Source organism: Salvelinus fontinalis, chromosome 8 (genome assembly GCF_029448725.1).
Source record: "Salvelinus fontinalis isolate EN_2023a chromosome 8, ASM2944872v1, whole genome shotgun sequence".
In the NCBI taxonomy this organism is placed as follows: Eukaryota; Metazoa; Chordata; class Actinopteri; order Salmoniformes; family Salmonidae; genus Salvelinus; species Salvelinus fontinalis.
In genome coordinates this window covers 19,312,003-19,332,661 of record NC_074672.1, presented here as the reverse complement: position 1 = coordinate 19,332,661, position 20,659 = coordinate 19,312,003, and the positions used below count along the sequence as shown (strand labels likewise).

Here is a 20,659-nt window from a genome sequence, read left to right as displayed (position 1 = left end):
CTGTCTGTCTTTGTTCCCAGCTGTACACTCTACCTGCATCTGCTCAATAGGGATCTCAAAGCTGAAGGACTCGTTGTAGTATGGATTCAGAGTGTTCTTCTTCACCGTGGTCTTCTTCTTCTTCAGACGCTTGCCGTTCTGCATCAAGTTGATCTTCACATAGGGATCTGCACACAGAGCGAGTGATACACACAGCCAGGTATTAAAACAAGCCTGGTCACAGACTCACTATTGGGATAATTAACAAACATGGCTCTTTGTAGCTTACTAGATTTAGCTACCTGCCCATTTATCACAGTTTCAGCAGAATTCGATCTTTAAAACACAATACTTCATTACCATCAGGGCTCTAGTAACAATACAAAGGAACCCAGCAGTGGTTGCAATGCAGTAAACCGCCAGCAGATGGTTGCAGTGCAGTTTAGCTGAAGGGAGTGGAGCTACTGAAAGGAGAGTGGTGAGTACTGCAGAGTCAGCACGTGAGCACAGACTGAATCGCCCCGGAGATTGGCTGCTTGCAATGTAGTCTACAGCAGCAAGGTTTTACTGGTATTTAGCCTCTACCACATTATAATGCACAAAGAAACACTGAAAATAGCTGTATTCTTTTTTATTAGCTCTCTAATGGGAATACAGATTTGGGTTTCGTACTGTGTGAATAGAGGTAGAATACTGGTGCTTACAGTACAATGTCCTTGTCCTTGACCAAGGGGAACACATGGAAGCAGGATATGGGAGGTAGGGACAGCTTATACTCGACAGTGCATCTGTTTCCAGTGTTTTGTTCACAGTGATTATCTTTCCATATTTTACCTGACAGTCCTCCCACGTCCATCTTCTTGAGGTTCTTGGCCTCCAGGATGCAGATGGTGAGTTTCCCGGCAGTGGGCACGTAGCGCAGAGAGATGCAGATATCTCCCAGCTTCTCTTGCTGCGTGTGGGATGGGAGAAAGGGTAAAGAGGAGAACAAAACTTATTCAATGTAATAACATTCATCCTCAATGTTCATTGTATGCATGTCCTTGCCCATAAGAGACACCTATATAAGGGAACCATTCACACAATGAGGATAAAAACTGAACTGATATTCAGAACACGATATTTCAAAGGACTGAATGAAAGTGGGGAGATGGTACTCCACATTTACCTCTTCTTTCTCTGCACTGTCCAGGTCCCTCCACTCCTCCAGTGGCTGGGCTAGGTCCAGTTTGTGCAAGGGTAGTTTCACCTCTCCAATGACGTCATGCTTAGAGAAGCGGTCAAAGTCAAAGACCTGCATGACCAAAGTCTTGCCACCCATCTCTTGGAATGGAATCTGAAAAACATCAACATTACTAGCACCATCTTTTATCAATGTTACCCTCTGAAGCAAGAACACCTTTGCTTAGCTGAGGAGAGTGTTAAGGAGTCTTTGAGAACAGGTTTGCCAATGTCATTTTAGATTTTTTTTTTATACCTGTTCAACATACTTTGACCTTGAATGATGAGAGGCAGACATGCACAAATAGCTGTATGTAGCATCCAAAGAATCTCACAATTTGGAAGTGTATAAATTAGGGCAGAGTATCTTGGACCTCTTTGGTCATCTCTATAATGGGTCTGGGCTGTATTTCCCTGCAATGAGAGCTGATGCTCTCTCTGCCCGCAGAGAAGTGATGGGCGTATGGGAATAATTAGTGGGAGAAGAGGAACAGAGGGCCAGAGCCAGCCTGAATTGTGCGCTGCTCACTCAGCAGAACCGAACAGTACAGCCTGTCAGCAGTCAAACGAGAGGAAGGGAGGTGGTGTTCTCCTTTAACTGGATTGTAATCCCATCCTATCACCTGCTCAGATCAGCTCAGCTCAATCCCATCCTATCCCCTGCTCAGATCAGCTCAGCTCAATCCCATCCTATCACCTGCTCAGATCAGCTCAGCTCAATCCCATCCTATCACCTGCTCAGATCAGCTCAGCTCAATCCCATCCTATCCCCTGCTCAGATCAGCTCAGCTCAATCCCATCCTATCCCCTGCTCAGATCAGCTCAGCTCAGCTCAATCCCATCCTATCCCCTGTCAGATCAGCTCAGCTCAATCCCATCCTATCCCCTGTTCAGGTCAGCTCAGCTCAATCCCATCCTATCACCTGCTCAGATCAGCTCAGCTCAATCCTATCCTATCCCCTGTTCAGATCAGCTCAGCTCAATCCCATCCTATCCCCTGTTCAGATCAGCTCAGCTCAATCCCATCCTATCCCCTGCTCAGATCAGATTAGCTCAATCCCATCCTATCCCCTACTCAGATCAGATCAGCTCATAGGCTTCAAAAGTTCTGCTTTATCACTGGCCAAGCTCTTCCAGTCACATTCTCCAGCCAGAATCGAGTTTAATGAAGTCTATGCATCGGCTCTCCATCATATGCACACAGATGCGCACACACACACACACCCATTAACATTAATGAAAGCACCTGGGAACAGACTGTAGCTTTAATTAGATTCTAACATTGAGATGCTTGAGGCTATTCCTGGTTGCTGAAATTAGAGTCATATATATACCGTACACATTAGACAGTAGTTACATAATATCTGAAGAATAGCTTGTAAGTAATGGTTCATAAATCATCTAATAATGTCTTTGAACTTCAGATATTACCAGATATATGGAATTTTTATGATAGCTTTATACGATAGGGATTTATTTCTACCCTCATTTAATTAAACAAACATGAGGGGAAAATATAAGGAGGACTACTCTTAGAAAGAATACATTTATGTGTGTAAAAGCATCTGAGCATCTACACATGCAAGGCGCTGACTCTTGTGGAGGTTAGCTGGTATCAGATGCAGGGAGTCTGCAGTGGATTGGGGAATCTCCATTATGAGGTGTTATCTGAGACATCAGTCCAGCAGATGAATCGGATGAGAGAGAAAGCATAGCTGATGCATCAGGCTTTGGGTAACTGGCTGTCTGGCAGGAGTTATTGTCTGGTCATCCACCATAGTTTAGGACTATTAGATTTATCTTTATAATTCTGATATACGGTATAGGAGAGAGAGAGATCAAAGTACAGTAGCCTACCTTGAAGATGAAGGTCTCATTAAAGGTAGGATTCAGTGTCTTCTTGTGCACTTTGGTGGTAAAATGCTTCTTCTTGTCTGGGAGGACGTAGACCTTGACATAGGGGTCAGAGGTGCCACCGCTGTCCATGGAGAGGAGATCAGCTGCTTGGAGGAGGCCCACTGTGAGCTGGGGGTCAGGGGTCAAGGGTCAAAGGGGTCAGTCAATCTGCCTCAATGCACTATGTACCCAGAAAGTGTCCGCTCACAGTTCCGGAGACAACCTACAGTTTAACCTTCTGCTCTTGGAACAGATATTTATTTGAACAGATGAAAGAAAGCCTTTGCTTTATGCTTGTATAACAGGTTACGATGCTTTGGTCTGTTGTGAGGTCCTCAAGGTCTCAGTGAACAAAGAAGATTCTCCACAGAAGAGTAAGAGGACGGAGCAAATGCTGCGTATCAGGTCAAGGAAATCCAATCATACGTTGCTTATATAACACAAACAAGGAATGGAGTCTTGGTCAAAGTTTGACTGATTTTATCCTGAAAGGATAACTGTAGAATGATGGGTTGAATCAATCCTTTAGAGTCAGAAATGTCACATTTACTGCTGTCCTTGGCTTTTGCCCAACCAAGACATATTCATTCAAAGCTGCATTTTCTGGAGGCTAAAAAACACTCACCAAATGGCATAAATCAATTGCTTTGAAAACTAACTTGGACTAAAGGCTTAGGCCGTTTGTGCACTGAAGCTTATTTTTGGACTTTTTCCCAACACAGTAAAATAGTCTATTTAAGCTCCTGGGTCGTCAGAAAGCCACCTGCTCAAGTCAAAACACCCACCTTGTTGTCCTGGAAGTCATAATCTATGGAGTACTGAAGCTTCCCGAGCTTTTCTTTCTCCTTCACCTCTTCCTCTTTCTCATCTCCAGTCATACCAGTCTCAGCATCATCTTCATCATAATCATCATCGTCCTGTTTCTAGAATGACAAGGGGGCAGGAGGGGGCGTCAGAAATTTGAACAGAGAGAGTAAAAAGCACCTATAGGTTCTTCTTCAGCAGTCTGGTTAGTCACTGCAGCCATCTACCTGCCACTTCCCCCCCGCTTGTTTACCCAGATGTTACCAGTGCAGTGTGCACATCGTTTTATACATGACCTTAGTTGCAACATGACTTGATTTCACTATTCCTTGGGTGACACCATTTGCTTTTGCACTCTATATTCATCATTCATTATTTACTGTATAGTCACTGACAGAAGAGAGAAATAGAGGGATATACTGAATGTAAAAAATAAGAAAATGTGAAGTAAAAGAGTCAATATGTAGTCAGAGTTTGCAACAGGGGTAGACCCAGGCAGGACAAATGCTGTGCACCCTATAGATCAGATAAAAGCATCCTTTAGGCATACATGTACTATAGATTGGATCAGATCTGAGATAGTGATCGCTGTAACTACTCATGCTTCTGAAACGTTGAGAATCTATCCCATAGCAACACTCTACAATAGAGTGATAAGAGTCAAATATACCACAAAATGTCCTGCAGTGATTACACCTCCACTGACATAATCATCGTAATTACTGAAAAAGCAACACTTAACTACAGCAGATATGAGCTAATAACTTCTGCTAATACACAATGCTTGTTACAGATGTATTGTACAGTATCTATAGTTATTGGTAACATTTACAAATCCCATTGTCAGTGCATATGATCATACAATTAACAAAATAGCTAACCATGACACTATGGTATATGAGAATTTGTTCTCAACTGGCCTACCTGGTTAAATAAAGGTGATATATATATATTTTTTAAATATAGAATTACTGACCCTTTTATGGGATTTTTTGCATACCTTTTTGAATATTCATTTTTAAATATTGTGTATGACACATAAACTACTCCATATGTAAATTAGTAGGGCCATGCTATTCACCGCAGAGCTTACCCTGGAAGAGGAACCGGGGATGTCTGCAGCTCATTCTACGTTGTATTCTAAAACACAGACAGCCATCCACACACAACACACATTCACAGACACAAACACCCACCCGATTACTAACACATTCACACAGACACTGTGTCTACATACTATATTCACCCTTGCATACACAGCCTTACATACTGTATATACCTTACATTAACAGAGCATACTTTTAACCAACAACAAGCATACGTAAGCACACAAGCCCACACACATTCTCTCTTCAAACACACGCACGCACACATACACAAACAAACACACACACACACACTCCATCTCTTTATAGTGCATTTTATAAATTTATTGTGGTAAATGCTTTGCATTCGAGCATGCCAGGCCACACAATGCAGGAGAATACAGTAATCCTTACAGAGAGCAAAATGTAGATGAAATGACTCAGTTGTTCCCAGTCTCTTATAGTCTTCTGTTGTACATGTAAGGATTGTATCAACAACACTAATAATCTTGGTAGTCAAGATTGCATGCCTCGCAATCCTGAAAAACTGTGTACGTGAAAATTGCACAGCCATGGGAAGTCATGCTATTTTGGAGAGTTCCAGTCTAAATCATACCATACATGCAGTGGGATTTTAGGATACCGAATGGTATGTCCGAAAGTATGCCCCCATTGTCATAACTATGATGACTTTTGGTTTGTGAGCTCATTCATGGAGTTATGAAATCCAAATCTATGCGGTCAATTGGTGTACTGTACTTACCTCTGGGTTGTACATTTTAATCATGCTGTCTAACGAGAAGTCAAATGCGGCTCACGTTTTAACCAGTGGTCAAACTTTCTGGCCCACCATTCTTTTCCACTAACACCACTGCTCCAGGGAGAAAGGGACACGTTGACTAAAACCTAAAGGGTCAGTAGCATCATGGGTCATCCAGGATAATTACTCTCAAGTCAAGTTGTGGCCATTCAATGGTACCTTCTGAAAGGGCTTGGGTTGGTCTTTGTCAAGAGATACAAACCACTTTATCTCACCTTGATCTCTGAGCATATTTGCACAGCTGAATTTAGGTTGTAGAAATGACATATGAATTTCACACTCAAAGCAGAGCATGGAAAAGACTCGTATTATAGTTACTGTAAAATATTTCTGTGATGATTACTATGCACAATAATGTGCTTGATTAGGTAACACGATTGTGCTTGATTAGGTAACACGATTGTGCTTGATTAGGTAACACGATTGTGCTTGATTAGGTAACACGATTGTGGAAACATGTTTAATGTTCTCAATGAGGTAAAGTTTCACCCATAATTTGACAAATAGCCAACCTCACCCTTTGCACATGCATGTTAGTGATCTCTACTGGGTTGCCTCAGTGCACTCGTTATCATTCATCAACCATAGGATGAGTTTCACGTTCATTTCAAAACCATTTCAAACATTTCCACTTCAGAGGTCATATCGGATTTTATTTTCATCTTTTACCCAAATTGCAACCTCTCCATGGATACTCAAGACATCATCATGGCAGTCGGTGTGGCAGCATATCAAATCAGTGGACTTGCGAAGCAGCTTAATCGCTCCCATAGCTACACCCTCAAGCACCCACAGCACCTACAGTAAGCTTGCAAGACTTAGAAAGCCATAGCACCCACTGTCATCATCGCCAATCCCTTCCACAAGCCCAGCCCAACCCCACCTTTCCCCCTGCTCTGGTCTGCGCTTACACAGAGCGGCCAGAGAGGGGTGCCGCGTGCCGTCAGACCTACCGTAGGCAGAGAAGTCCACCACAGTCAAGATACACGGAGCACACATAAGACACAAAGCAGGAAGGAGGAAGAGGAGAGCAGAGAGAAAGGAAGAGATTGAACTCACAGCAGACACCAGAGAGGGAAATTAGAGCAGAGGCAGAGTCAACAACTACACTATAGGGCCAAGGGAAAATGACACATTGCTAGAACCCCACTGAGACAGTAACTGTAGACATTAACATAATCATACTCCCCTCAGAGCTCTAAAGGGGCACTGTGTTTTAATGAATTCCATCAGTGCTTGGATATTTCTGTTGTTGTTGTTGAATGTTAAATTGACTCATAATGTACTTCATAAAATGATCTATGGCACACTAGACATTTAGCCCCACATTACCACTATGGACTATTTAGAATTATAATTTTGCCGTGGCAGTTTTGTGCTACATGTAATTGGTAAGCTTTATATTCCATCCACAATAGTATAATTCCCCCATGCAAAAGTGCTCAGCTGTGTCATTTTTACCCAGGTCCCAATGCACAAGAGAAAACAGGACTAAACATTTCTGACAAATACACAATATTTAACAACAAGAAATGAAGAAGGAAGGGGGAATGTTTTCTCGAGTTTTCTCGAGAGTTGACAGTTCAATGATGGGTTAAATTATCTACAAAATATTTAAATTGCTATAAATTGTAAATGTCTAGACATGGCTCTATTTTCACCATGCCATCTACTAAGTGATGTGGTTATCAATTAGGGGACATTAGGTCCTCTATGTTGCTATTGACAAATATTCTACTGAAAGAGCAACTTTTTGTTGAGTGTTTGTTGACATCTTATTTCTTATGTTTTATAACTATACATTTATTATTTCCAAGTCGGAATGATCTATTTATTCAATTAGAAAAAAAATATGCCTTTTACGATTTGGTCTGGTCCAAATTACATTCACAACAAAATCATTTTTTGGGGATGCATTATTCGGTACATATTCCTCAGGTTAAGCATCCACAATCTTTAAAGCTTTGCAGCTTTCTTGTCGTTATAGCTTTAAGGCAATGTAGGCCAAAGTTAGTTTGTGTGAAATGCAGGGTCCTCCTTCATGACAATACCCCCCCAGGTTTGAACATACCTCTCCTTCTTTCATGTTCTTCATTCCCATTTCACCCTTCCCTTTCTTGCCCTTCTTGTTCTTCTTCTTCTTGCAACAGCACTTCTTAACGATGCAGAAGCAGCAGGTGAGAATCAGGGTAGCAGCTACCACAGCGATGGCGATGATGGCCCATGACGGCACTGATATACACACCCAAACGCACACACACACGAACACAACACACACAGACACACACAACAACATAACAAAAAAAGAGAACGGTTTGACATTTGTCCAGCCAATGATTTCCCCCTGCTGATTGATATGAGAGGCCAAAGTCATAGTATAGAGGCCCTAGCTTAGTTAACAATTAGATTTGGTGCAAATTCGATTTTTAGAGAATGCCATTAGGAACAACACCACCTGATCGATTCTGAATAATGGCATAATGGGGACGTCAATGGCTTCAGGGGGAGAACAGATCTAATTCCAAAGCCATTGTTTTTAGAGTATTATCAATAAAGTCATGAAATCTCATCTGGACAGGTCTGAGTGTTAGTTGCTGTGCAACGTCCAGCCCAGCCTCTCACCAGACAGGCACTCACGTGGGATTTTGTCGATCTCATTGAGGAACTTATTCTTGATGTCGTCGAAGTCGCCGTTCTTGACAGCCTCTGTGGAGTTGTCAGCTGCGGTGGAGGCCACGGGGCCAGGGGCCACAGTTAAGACAGCAGCCCCGGTGGGCTCAGGTCCGACCATGGCTTCAGGCTTTTTCTTGAACAGGTTCCACTTCATCCTAGACAGCTAGACCAAACACAGTCCAGTCCCTATGAATAGAGAAAGAGGGCTGTTAGCACCGAGTCATAAAGGCCACATACAGGTCCTTAACATTCTGGACAATCTTGGAGCAAGGCTGTTGCTATTCAGGTGCATCATTTGTAATACTACAACGGCTCCTTTTAGCAGCACATTGTATCTATCTTTGCATTTTGCATCATGAATGCATGAGCCAAATCAGTGTAGTAGTGTGAATAGTGTGAAGTTAAGTGCCAGAGCCAGCAAAAGACAGCTTTGATTCTCTGATGCTGGCTCTGTGCGTGGTCAAAACAGTTATTTAGTCACAAAGCTGTTATTGGGGCTAGAAGTCAAACTGCGACAAACAGCAGCGGAGTGTGAGCAGAATTGTGTCAAGTGATGAGTGATTGAGCTGTAATCAGATTCAGAGAGGGGCTGTGAAGGATGACAAACATAATGAAAGGAGACTTCTCTATCTGATTCCATTAAAGCAATGGCGATATGGGCAAACAAAAAGGATTTCTAATTTCTCAAGCGCCAATCCTCCGCTCCACTGATGAAGATCCTGTCTGTCTCAATTGCTGCAGGTGAACAATTGAATGAAGTTGACAACAGAAAGGATCATCTGTATATTATTCAGGGGGACTAGAACTAGTTATGAATGTAGTATGACACTAGAATAACATATGTTTGCGACGTTATGCAAGTTGATGTTGCAGAAGACAAATGGCTTGTGGAAAGACTGCAACTACTAAATTGGCTAAGCGAAAGAAGACCATGAGGGGATAACAAATCGTTTTTGAAGTGAAACATAAGCCGTAGTTGTATTAAAAACACATTTCCGCAACATTTCATTTGAATTAGAAAATGTTAGTGAGGAGGGAAATTCACCCACACACATACAGCACCCTACAGTAATAGTCAGTTAGGATTCTATTCAAACACTAAAGTGTTTTTTCTTTTAAGAAGGTTTGGAGAAATAACTTGCATTGTGGGGAAGACCACATTACATTCAGATCTTCTCTCTGGGGAAGATTTTCCATCTACAGACAGGAGCTATAGTGTACCATCATGCTATCTGTGTCACACCCCATGTAAACAGTGTTTTCCCTGACATCTCGCCTAATAGTTTCTCCTCTTTCTCCACCATCTTGCTCATCCTAAATGCTCTGTCTCAAGACTCTTGAGGCAGAAACTGGTCTGGATTTCATTGCTCTTCCATTTAAACACATTCTATCTTGTTGAAATAGAGTAGATAGGTCACACAGTATCGTAAATACGACATTTGAGTCATTTAGCAGACACTCTAATCCAGAGCGATTTACAGTAGTGAGTGCATACATTTTCATACTTTCCATAATGGTCCCCCGTGGGAATCGAACCCACAACCCCGGCATTGCAAGCGCCATGCTCTACCAACTGAGCAACACAGGACTATACATTTCAGTCTTGAATGTACGACTGTGATATGTGATTCTCACTTAGTTATCTTAAGATGAATAACTGCAAGTCGCTCAGGATAAGAGTGTCTGCTATAAATGACTAAAATGTAAATGTGAAAGAACATCAAAGACTTTGAATGTTCAGCCAGCCTGTAAGCCAGGGGTGTTAGGGGAGGTGACCTGTCTATACTTGCTCTGCCCAGAATTGATAGTAATTGCTGACATCCAGCCACTGGGAGAATCACAGCGTGGATCCTCCATCTGTGTAGGCAAACCCACCCAATCAAATTCTTACAAATAGCACGCTGCGTCTGATTGGCTGTGGGGCATGTCTGTTACAAAACATGTCTGTTACAAAACAGATGTGCCAAAAGTTTGATGGGCTGTTATCAGGGGGCAGACATTGTTAAACATGAGGTATGTGTCACACATAGCCAATAACAGTCATCATAGTCCAACTCTTGGCTGTGAAGACTTAGTGTTGTGTGTTTGGGTTGTGTGAGCAACAACCCAGGGATAATCACCAGCCAGCTAGGCTCTAAGGCGGGTAGATTTATCCTTCTGTTTGACCCTCATGGCAGACTAGGCTATGCAGAATTGAATTAACATTGGGAGAGATGGTGCGGTGAAGCATTTTATGTCTTCTACTGTCGAAAGGTGGCAGGCCGTGGAAGGGCTCGGAGGACAAGGGTTAGTCCAATGCTTCATGGCAGCCATTATCCCTGCTTTATGATCAGCTCTTACCACTTACTGCTGGTGAATTCATTATAGATGGTGTTTTCCCTTTGAAGGAGGCTTTAAATTCAATGAGAAATACCTCCTTTACAACACAAGCCAAATAAACAGCCAAACAAACATATCAATATTTAGAATGTCTTTCTTCTGCCTTAATGCCCTAACTATATTTGTACAATAGTCTGGTCAATATCTTATCATGAATATGCTGTCTAAATACTACATGAAATGCAGTCTCACGTTAATAATTTTGTTTGACTATACAACTGGTCTGGACAGAGCTTTTCTAAACCTTGCCGTCACAATTCTAAAGAAACATTTACTCTATCTAGACATGTCCTTAGAGGCAGCATATCAGATTAACAAAACATTTACAAATACTTACTTTCACTGCTTTAAATTAAAAATGTACTAACTAAACAACTAGCTACAGACTGTGACAATAAACAGCATTATCTGTAGAGCCCCATCTCTCAGTGTGTTTCTCACTGTTAGTTAGTGACTTCTCCTCATAACTTCAAACAAAATGGCTGTGCTCCACATCCCTGAGCAACATGGCTCCTGGTATGATCTGGCCCTCATCACTAAGCACACTGCCTCAGAATTGGATGGCAATCAATGGCTCTTAGCCTGTATTCTTCATCTGCGTATAAACAGACTGGAATAAAGAGCAGCTCTTCAGAAAATGTTGTTGACTTCAAATAATCACACCACGAAAGGTAGGAAATTATACAGCTCATTTGTGGTTTGCAGTATTTTTGCAAACTACCAGCTGAGATGTGGATGCTAGGGGAATTAGTGTCGGTAAGCATAGAGGAACATGGCTTTTTCAAATCAACAATGTTTGGGCAGACTCAACGTTGGAGCGTTGTATTATCTACAGTTCAATATTTACTCTGTTTCACTGACGAATGACGGCAAAGCTAGCTTAGGCAGAAAACTTCAATAAAGAGGCACTCTGTTCAATTGTCATTACCATGTACATTAGTAATGGGGGTGTATCTTGCTATGGTAGAGAGAAGGCATTACAGTAATTACAATCTAATTGCTGCACTACTTTGTTTTAGTATTTATAGGTCATTTTTCTTTTGGGGTTCTAAGCCCTTGAGTAATGAATAAAGCAGATTCTAGTCACACCTCAGTATGGACTCTAGAAAGTTCTCTCTATATCTATCTATCTTTCTCTCACACACACACACATACATGCATGCAAACACACCACATTGTGTTTCCCTTGTGTGTTCTGGTGTTCTCTTAGCTAACATATTACCCAGCTTAAACAAAAGTGAAATGTAATTATGGGCCAGACAGGTCAATAGCAAAGAAATCCAAACTGTTCCCTCTGAACCCTTCAAAGGTACCCATGGGCAAGGGCGCTTAGCTAATTATCCTACCAGTCAAGAAAGGGCATAGAACAAACCAAAACATAGTGTATCACAAAGCTACAGAGATCCTACTTTGCCGTCTGTGAATGATGTGACATACTTAAGACATACACTTAAAAACATACATGTATAGTATGCTGATTAGGTGTAGGAGGAAGTGGATGTGATTAACATGCTACAGTACAGTACTGGCAGTGTGACAACATCATCCATGCTGAAGGGAGTTTCCTGCCATGGCTGCTAGTAGCTCCATCTATATGCATCATAGCGTGTCTGTTTCTCAGAGGGCTGATTAGCACGCCGGTCAGTCCTGGCAGAAAATAATCTGAGGACAGAGAGCACTAAGCACTGAGCAGTAGTAGTGCAGCTGCTACATTACACAACAACAAGTTCCCTGACTATGATTAATTAACACACTCTTACAGCCAGACGGATGGACACGTCCTCTGTTTTCCCCTGGTCCCTGACAACCTCACCTCCATCCCACTCCTGCACAGCTGTTTGCTAGTGCCCTGTCTGTGTCCGGACGTGAGTTAACATTTTGATTACACTCCCCTTTACTCTACTTGGAAGGAAAATACATAATTCTAAACTATGGCAAAGCTGGTTGATATTCCTCTGTATATTCAGCTCAAAATGGTCACTTCATGTAAAGGGAAAATTGGTCACACGAGCATGTGGGCTGTGGCTGGGGGGCAATGTTGCTGGGATGCTGGGAGCAGCCGGGCGGTAAATTAAGTATTGGACGGTGGGAATTGTGAAAAGGCTGTTATACTCACAAGGACTGTTAGCTCAGCTAAGGTCAGCCGTTGTGATGGTTGGCTGTTGTCAGTTAGATTGGTTGGTTGTCAGTTAGGGTAGGTTTGACAGCATTGTCGGGGGCTCTGTGAGATACAGGGTGATCTAATGTATGACCCCAATGGAAGTATTAGCCCCCCGCAGCACAGCAGCCTTCTGCCTGCCATCTGGGACTGTATGGGTGGTGGGTATGACCTGCAGATGATCCAGCCTGCATTCTATACATTCCTTTGAATGACATCTTACTGCTACATGGAAATTGTATTGAGCAGTGAAGACAGTCAAGACAGCCTTTTTACTTAGATAGTCCTTTATTGGCCTTAGATTTGTTCACTTTCTAGAGAGGTGTACATATTTGTCATTTCCATTTTAACACAGAGCAATTATATCCATCCAAATTACACAGAGCAACTTTTGGCACAAATTAATTGCAATAAGTTGACAAAGAAATTAATAAAAAAATAATTGCTCCAAGACATGACACGGCACGGCGACATCATAAACGAACATCAGCGTCTTGGTTACGCTAATGGAAATAAATATTGTCTGTAGTCACGTTGATTCACTCCTGGAGTCCTGACGATGCCCTCCCCTGAGTCTATTTAAGCTGATCACCCCAGTCCTATAAGAACAGAGGGACATTAACTTCAATTAGGAGCCAGACAGACAGACAGACGTAAGGTTGAACAGAACACCTTTTTTGGATATAGCCTATTGTGTTTTTTCTTTATTCGACTGAGTACCCAAGCCTTCACTCTAAACATATTAAGCCCCTCCTCCTATAGAACAACTCTTATACTTACTAGGCTTATAGGCCTACTTAAGGTGATTCGTTTCGTGATTTTCTTTTTTTGCATTAGAATGTTAGCCAATAGGCCAACTTGAGTTTCCACGCATCTTAACTGACTCTGAGAGAAGTTGAGCGGAAAAGGCTTCTGGTGCCATTTCAATTAGATATTATGGGCAGATTTGTTTCCTAAACTCTTTACTTCCCTTGGCAAGGCAATTTACCCCTGCTGAAATGGACTGGGGGCTCCCAGAGCCTTAATGGCCTAGTTTGAGGACAAGTTTTAATAGGATTACTGTGAAACTACTAGAATGGCTGCTGCCTCTGCTTATGTATCATCTGATGGAGAAAGAGATGAAGAGGCTGATCTGGACCGACTGACTGGCTCTGAAACTAAGTTATTTCAAATATTTGGTTGTTGAGATTGCCACAAATGTCTCATGAGTGTAGTCATTAAGGATATTTTCGGACTGAATATACAGTACAATAAGTACAAGAGACAGTTGAAAACACTTTGGTACTTATCTGGGTTTCTTTCAAAGACAGCTGGCTGCTGAATATGTCACAAATCACAATGTTTAATTAATGTCCACTGTATTTGGTATTTGAAGTGTTATCTGTCAGAGAGAGACACAGGCAATCCTCTCACATAGCTAGCTCAATGTTTGGAGCGTTTGCCCCATTTTCTTTGACAGTATTTTTCACTGCAACCTCCTACACATTATCTGCAGCAGCAATTTCTCTGTCTCCAATAATCAAAATGTTAGGGGAATGTGATCTAAATAAAGCTGTGTACTTTAGACAGTAGCTTTTCTACTAACACAGCCAACAACCATTATGTAGCAAACAACAGTCATTCTCACAGCAGGTTTATTGAGCGCTTAGCTCAGTCTATAACGAGTACAGAGTCAGATACGTTTGGAACTAGTCGCAAAGCATGTATGCACTGCTTCGGGGTGCTTTCAGAGAATGTCAAGAGACTATGGTCAAATCTTACAAAATGTCAAGAGACTATGGTCAAATCTTACAAAATGTCAAGAGACTATGGTCAAATCTTACAAAATGGTAGAGTGCCCACATTCAAAGGGCTAAAGACAATGTAGAGATGGTGTCCTGCAGTTTGACTCTGACCTGGAGCCTTCTGGGCTTGTGCCACACTGAATGCCCCCAATAGTCTAGTAGTGTATTAGTCTGCAATTAGGGAACTGTAATTTATTTTAATTAAAGCTTGCAATTAAATGAATAGGCATTGAGCGGCAGTATCCAGCTGACTCATCGCAGCCCTAGCCCTGTCTCATCAAACCCAAAGGCATGCTTGTCTACTAGTGTTAACCCGTCTCAAAGACCACATCAGAGTACATTAGTTTAGGATCAGGAATACAGCATGCCATTGGGTTGTGATCTGAAATTAGGAATCTAATCTCTGGGCATTAGACAAATATTTGATAGCAAGAAGACATTCAGTAATGCACCAGGTCTGGAAAGGGTTCAGCTTATCAGGTTTCCACACCAATGCCTACAGTAGGTAAGAACATTCTTCCCCATCCCCAATTCTCCCATTCCTGTACAGACAGGGATCTCTCCAGCTTAATGTCATATAACCAGGGAGGGTGACATTTGCACATTCATACAGCCATTGATCACCACTACTTTGTCATCAGCTCTGCTTGAGCAGTCCCCTAGGAGAGGACATTTACAGAGACATGGAATCACACACGCACACACAAACAAACACGCACGCATGAACACAAAGCCCAGCTGTGAAATGTATTGTGGACACCTTACAGTCTGGCTAAAGTTCAATCCACCTGCAATACAGTGCAATCCAAGTCTTTTAACGGTCGATAGCTTGTATAATTTCTTTCCCTCATGTCACTTCAACTTCAATTGTCACAAAACCATTTCCAAGTAAAATAAAAGCCTTGTGGATGATCTGTTTGAACTGAACCAAAGAAAAGCTTTCTCTAACATTTAACATTGTGTCCTGACAGTCCCAAAGGAAAGATTTACAAACTGTCTGGCGTGGATAAAACAATGGTAGCTAACTCCTACCTGCAGCTGATTGTGACTCAGCTATTATCTGAGGGGTCGTTCAGAATACTCAGGGTCAGGGTTGCTGTTTGAATGCCGAATGAGGCCTGGGCTGGGATCATTTACAGCTAGGTTATAGTCCCATGTCTTCCTCTTCCCCTCCCCCAACCCCATTCCCCAGCCTGTCCCCAGATAGGCCGATTAATCATACTGCCACAGAGATAGTGAGCCAATCTGCATGTGAAGCTGTAGTGAAAACAGAGAAAGAGCCGGGCTTCTGCAGCAATGCAGATAGGACGACATCTATTGGGATCCCAACAGCCTCTTGTTTCAAAATGGAGGGCAAACACAATGGATGCTCCTGCAACGATAACCCAAGGTTTCTGTGTCAGTTACTGGATGACATTCCAAGTCACGTTTTATAAAGGAAATCTGATGAGACCATGTTTAAGAGACCTGGAATAATAACCATGTCGTCCAAACATAATGATAACACATTATTAATCAAGAGAATAATTGGAAATCTCTAACCCTTATTGTCATTGGCAGAGAGATTCAGTACCCTTCTACTCTGTAAATATACGACTTATTATCTAGCCCGAGTAAATTCCGGACAACAACACAACCCAAAGCTATCTGTAGATCTAAAAGCGGCACATTGAAAGCGGCATGCTGCTTATCTTTCACCTCTGCAGATTAAAGAGTGTTGAAAATGCCTTGTCAGCAGCATGGCGGTTGGCGGAAGGCTGGGATTGATGACAGGGCCTGGACCTTCCACTCTGCCTCTCTCTGACCCATCTGCCTGGCAGGCAGCACAACATCACGAGGCCAGACAGCCTCTATCACTCTCTCACCTTCACCTGGCTGGCATGAAAAGGTGGACAGCTGAGCATTCACAAATGTTGTTATTGTTGGGTTGACGTATCAGATGAAAGAGTCACAAATACTAATCATATGCATAAATTTTTACCTCTGATAGGTGGTAGCTCTGCAATCTGCAAACTGAATTTGGACCTTGAGAGATTGTTAGTAGAGAACAAATAAAAAATGTATGCTCTGGGTTCAGCCTTTGAAAAACATCCTTTAGTCTCGTATCAACTAAAATATTCTAAGTTCAAAGATTTTTGTTCCCATGATCTGCTTGCTGTTGCTAGTCGTTCGTATATTAGAGCCGTGGTGAAGGGAGAAATAGTGTTATCTCTCGTTTCTCGTAGCAAACAAGTCCATACCTAAAGAACCGATTCTACATTTGCCTTTAAGACTGTGCTGGGTAAAGGACTGGAATCATGAAGAATGAGGCAGTATGCATTACAACTCAGGAATTACACACATTAACTCACATACAAAATAGGCAATCACTCACGAATGAATACGAAAATCATGATTGGTTCCACCCAGGAAATGATTAGGGAAGTGACAAGTATCTGAAAGCTGTCACTTGCAGTACTGGGCTGTTTCTTTACAAAACAGCTGCAGGAGCTCTTGAGATGAGAGCAAAATGGACACTGCGGTGGATACTGTATGTACACTGTGGGAAAGGAGGACAGGACACACAGAGTAGTTCAAATGAGGCTCTATTCTAAGTTTATTTTAGTGGGACACCAGCTGTCAATTCATGGTGGAGGCTGACAAAAACCAAAGCTGGTGGACTTGAAAAGCCACCAAGGGATTCGTCAGGCTGAGATATAAATGTGTTGGAGGCTGAAGAATGTTATCTTCCAACATCCAACAGTCCACAATCTAGATCATTTTAAAGCAATTCTTTGCCGCAATCAGAAAGTGAAGGGTGTTGTTTCACCGGTGCTATGGATTTCAGTCAATGATGGATTTCAGGCCACGAGGGTGCCTTTTGGTTTTCAGATGAGATGTATTGCAAGTACAAGTTGAATGTAAAAACACACCAGATAGATCATTGTGTAATTATTCATTTTCAATTATTCTCAGGCACCCTTTGTCATGTGGTGTCATACTGTGATAGTCTGGTGACCACTCCGACCCCTGAAATTGATTAGCTGAGTGTGAGTGGTACAACAGCAGAGACTGAGACTCTGTCTCCAGGGACAGGATCAATGTGGTTGGTTGGTTTGCATTTCAGGAAGCCACCTCAGGACACAGAGCCTGGTGGAGGGCAGAGACTGTAATCTACAGTACGTAAGACGCTTCACTTCCACTTCCGATGGAATGGCGGAAATACTTACACACTTGATTCAAATGACCATGTAATAACAATGAACATTTGCGGCTCTCATCTCAATGACATATAAAACTACAAACAAATACATGTATCCTGATTCAAAGGCACTTTGTGATATTTTCATATGAAAAAGCTGTATGAAATAATCAATATCCTTCGTTCTGATGCAGAACTCCATCAGTTTACTGTCCTGACTATGTATGGGCAGACTGCTGCAGAGCCGAGCCAAACAATGAGAGTCAGCAGCACTGTCGAGGTGTGAAGTGACCAGCCCCAGATAGCCAGGGCTTTGTCCTTGGAACTGTCCCCTCACAGCTCTGCATGCCTGCCGGCCTGCGCTGGCTACACATCCCACATTACACATTGTTTAAAAAAAAAAAGCATCCTACAGCACTTCATAAAACCCCCATGGCCCCTCGTCGGTCTCCTCTCTCCATACTGCTCAGCATATCTGTCAGCCTCTGTCTTATCTGCTCCTCCTCTGTCCTGTCTTAGCCTACACACAGAGTCTATTTGAGTACATGGTACACCCTAGGCTCCTGCCCTAGCATAGAACAGGTACAGACAGTTCAATAGACTGGTGTTTGTTAGGCGGGTTGCTGTGTGTTTGTAGCTGCACCACGTCCTGGTTCCTGACAGTGTGAAGTGTTAATAGACGCTGGTGGGATAAACAAAGCAGCTGTCAGCAGGGCTGCCTCCTGGAAATGTTCCAGGAAAATAGGTAGCTACTCCACTACACTACACACAGAACCACCCAGGCTAAATGAGCCATGGTCAATGAAAGTGACTTACTGTATATTCACAACCATAGTGTTCATTCAAAGTCCCTAAAGCAAAATATAACATATTTTAAAAAATATATATATAAAATATCCCAAACTAGAACTGCAATTGGTCACAGTACAAACTGAGATAAAACAAGGAGCTAAGAGGTTTGTAAATTACATAATTTCACAATCTTTTAGAATCTACAAATGTCACAAGATGTAAGATCAAGCTTGTCATAAATGTTATACAGTATGCACTAGAAAAGAACATGCAAAGCAAAGAATACACATCCCTTCACCAATATCCTCCAACTGTGTAATGCAAGCTGAGATCAGATCAATCGAGTCACAGTGCAACCTCCAGCACCAACTGAGTTTCCCTACAGTACAGTTTCAGCACCGGACAGCGGCATTTAGTTTCACTTCGCAAATATCACTCCTTTCCATTGCATAGTCTTCAATATTCCCCCATAAAGAATTAAAGCCAGACAGGAAAGAAAGGTTAGAATACACCTTACCAGAGCAATCTACTTGATCCTATTATCCACAATGGATGGGCCAACCCATTCACCAGAGAGGCACTTAAGGGTTAATGTAACAGTGCCTTAATAACGTCCCTCGATCGCTCGCCCATCAGCCCAAGAAACTGCAGTCTTCCTCTCACTGTTCCTGCTGCAGCAGTACTCACTCTCCTGTACACACACACACATGAAGGTACACACACACATTCTCTCTCACAACCCCCACCCTTCCTTCTCTCAATCCCCTCCTCCTCTCCCTCATCTCTCTCTCTCTTCTCCCTCCTCTCTCTCTGTGCATTTTTTTTGCTTCCCCCACTGAGTGAATCCCCCCTCCTTTTCCCTCTCTCCTCTCCCACGCATCTTCCACCCCCTCCCTCCACTCCAGCGCTCTCTCTCTCTCTCGCTCACTTACTCAGCCTCCTGATTTGCGATGCTGCTCACCCTGTGCTGTATGCAGCACTCCTCTCTGCCGCCCTGCTCCAACACTGAAGGGCAACCCGAGAGAATCAATATGTAATACTGTCAAACCCACATCAAGAACCTAGCGGCATTTGAAACAAACCCCACCCAAGACCTCTGGGAATTCTACAGAGTCTAGCAGCTCGGGGAACGATACAGAGTTTAGCTGTCAGGAAAGGAAAAGGAGGAAAAAGACAACATGAGAACAGGATGGGGGTAAAAAAGAGCCAATGGGGAGAGTAAGAGTCTGTAAAAATGGATGTAAGGTAGAGTGAGAGAACAGAGGAAGAATAGAGAAAGCATTCTGTGGCACACACACTGCAGCAAGAAGAGGTAGTTTGATCCTTGAATGAGTGACTGCTGAGAGATTCTCTTTCAGATGCTCACTAGGCTCTTTGAAGCTGGGAGTATGGCATGTTTATGCTACAGCAACAGTACATGAATAATGTTGGTCCACTGTCACACACACACACTAAAGTCTTTGCAGCAGAAATGCTACTGTCATGGATGCATGGAACAATGTTAACTTAACCGTAGTTCATATTTTCTGTAAGGGCTCAAATCCAACTGGCATCTCACAAGTAGCTATAAAGAGATTGACAGAAGCTGTGAATCAGCAGTGGGTCTTGCTGACTAAACCTTTCCTTGCCACACCTTTTCAAAACTGCTGTGACAAAAGCAAAGATGGATTACAGTAATCACTGTGGCAGCAGCAGTAGCCCTACAATATCATGTATGTATTACTGTAGCAGTACTGGTTGATGTAGTCATAACAATCACAACAGCAGTAGTAATTTCATAGGTGCATCAAAACCAACAGGACACTAAAGATAGAGGTAGTTGAAAACATTGCAAACACACTATAGCTTTCTCATGGATTTCTTTCCTTAGCTTACTGTTTCAGACCT

The 20,659-nt window shown here is 42.5% G+C and overlaps 1 protein-coding gene across 6 annotated transcripts in view; it reads right to left on the bottom strand.

Moving 5' to 3' along the window:
• Nucleotides 1-20,659, bottom strand: part of LOC129860825 (synaptotagmin-2-like) — a 77,178-nt gene that overhangs the window by 7,666 nt on the left and 48,853 nt on the right. For 2 of the 6 annotated variants that reach the window (XM_055931626.1, XM_055931627.1), the window contains 7 exons: nucleotides 8,428-8,664; nucleotides 7,877-8,037; nucleotides 3,882-4,019; nucleotides 3,058-3,225; nucleotides 1,148-1,315; nucleotides 814-931; nucleotides 34-167 (listed from right to left, as the gene is read on the bottom strand). In XM_055931626.1, coding sequence (XP_055787601.1) covers nucleotides 34-167; nucleotides 814-931; nucleotides 1,148-1,315; nucleotides 3,058-3,225; nucleotides 3,882-4,019; nucleotides 7,877-8,037; nucleotides 8,428-8,632 — 1,092 coding nt within the window. In that variant the 5' untranslated portion in view covers nucleotides 8,633-8,664. Of the gene's footprint in view, nucleotides 1-33; nucleotides 168-813; nucleotides 932-1,147; nucleotides 1,316-3,057; nucleotides 3,226-3,881; nucleotides 4,020-7,876; nucleotides 8,038-8,427; nucleotides 8,665-19,289; nucleotides 19,495-20,659 lie in introns of those variants that run through there. The other 4 variants (XM_055931625.1, XM_055931628.1, XM_055931630.1 and 1 more) reach the window with 4 other exon arrangements.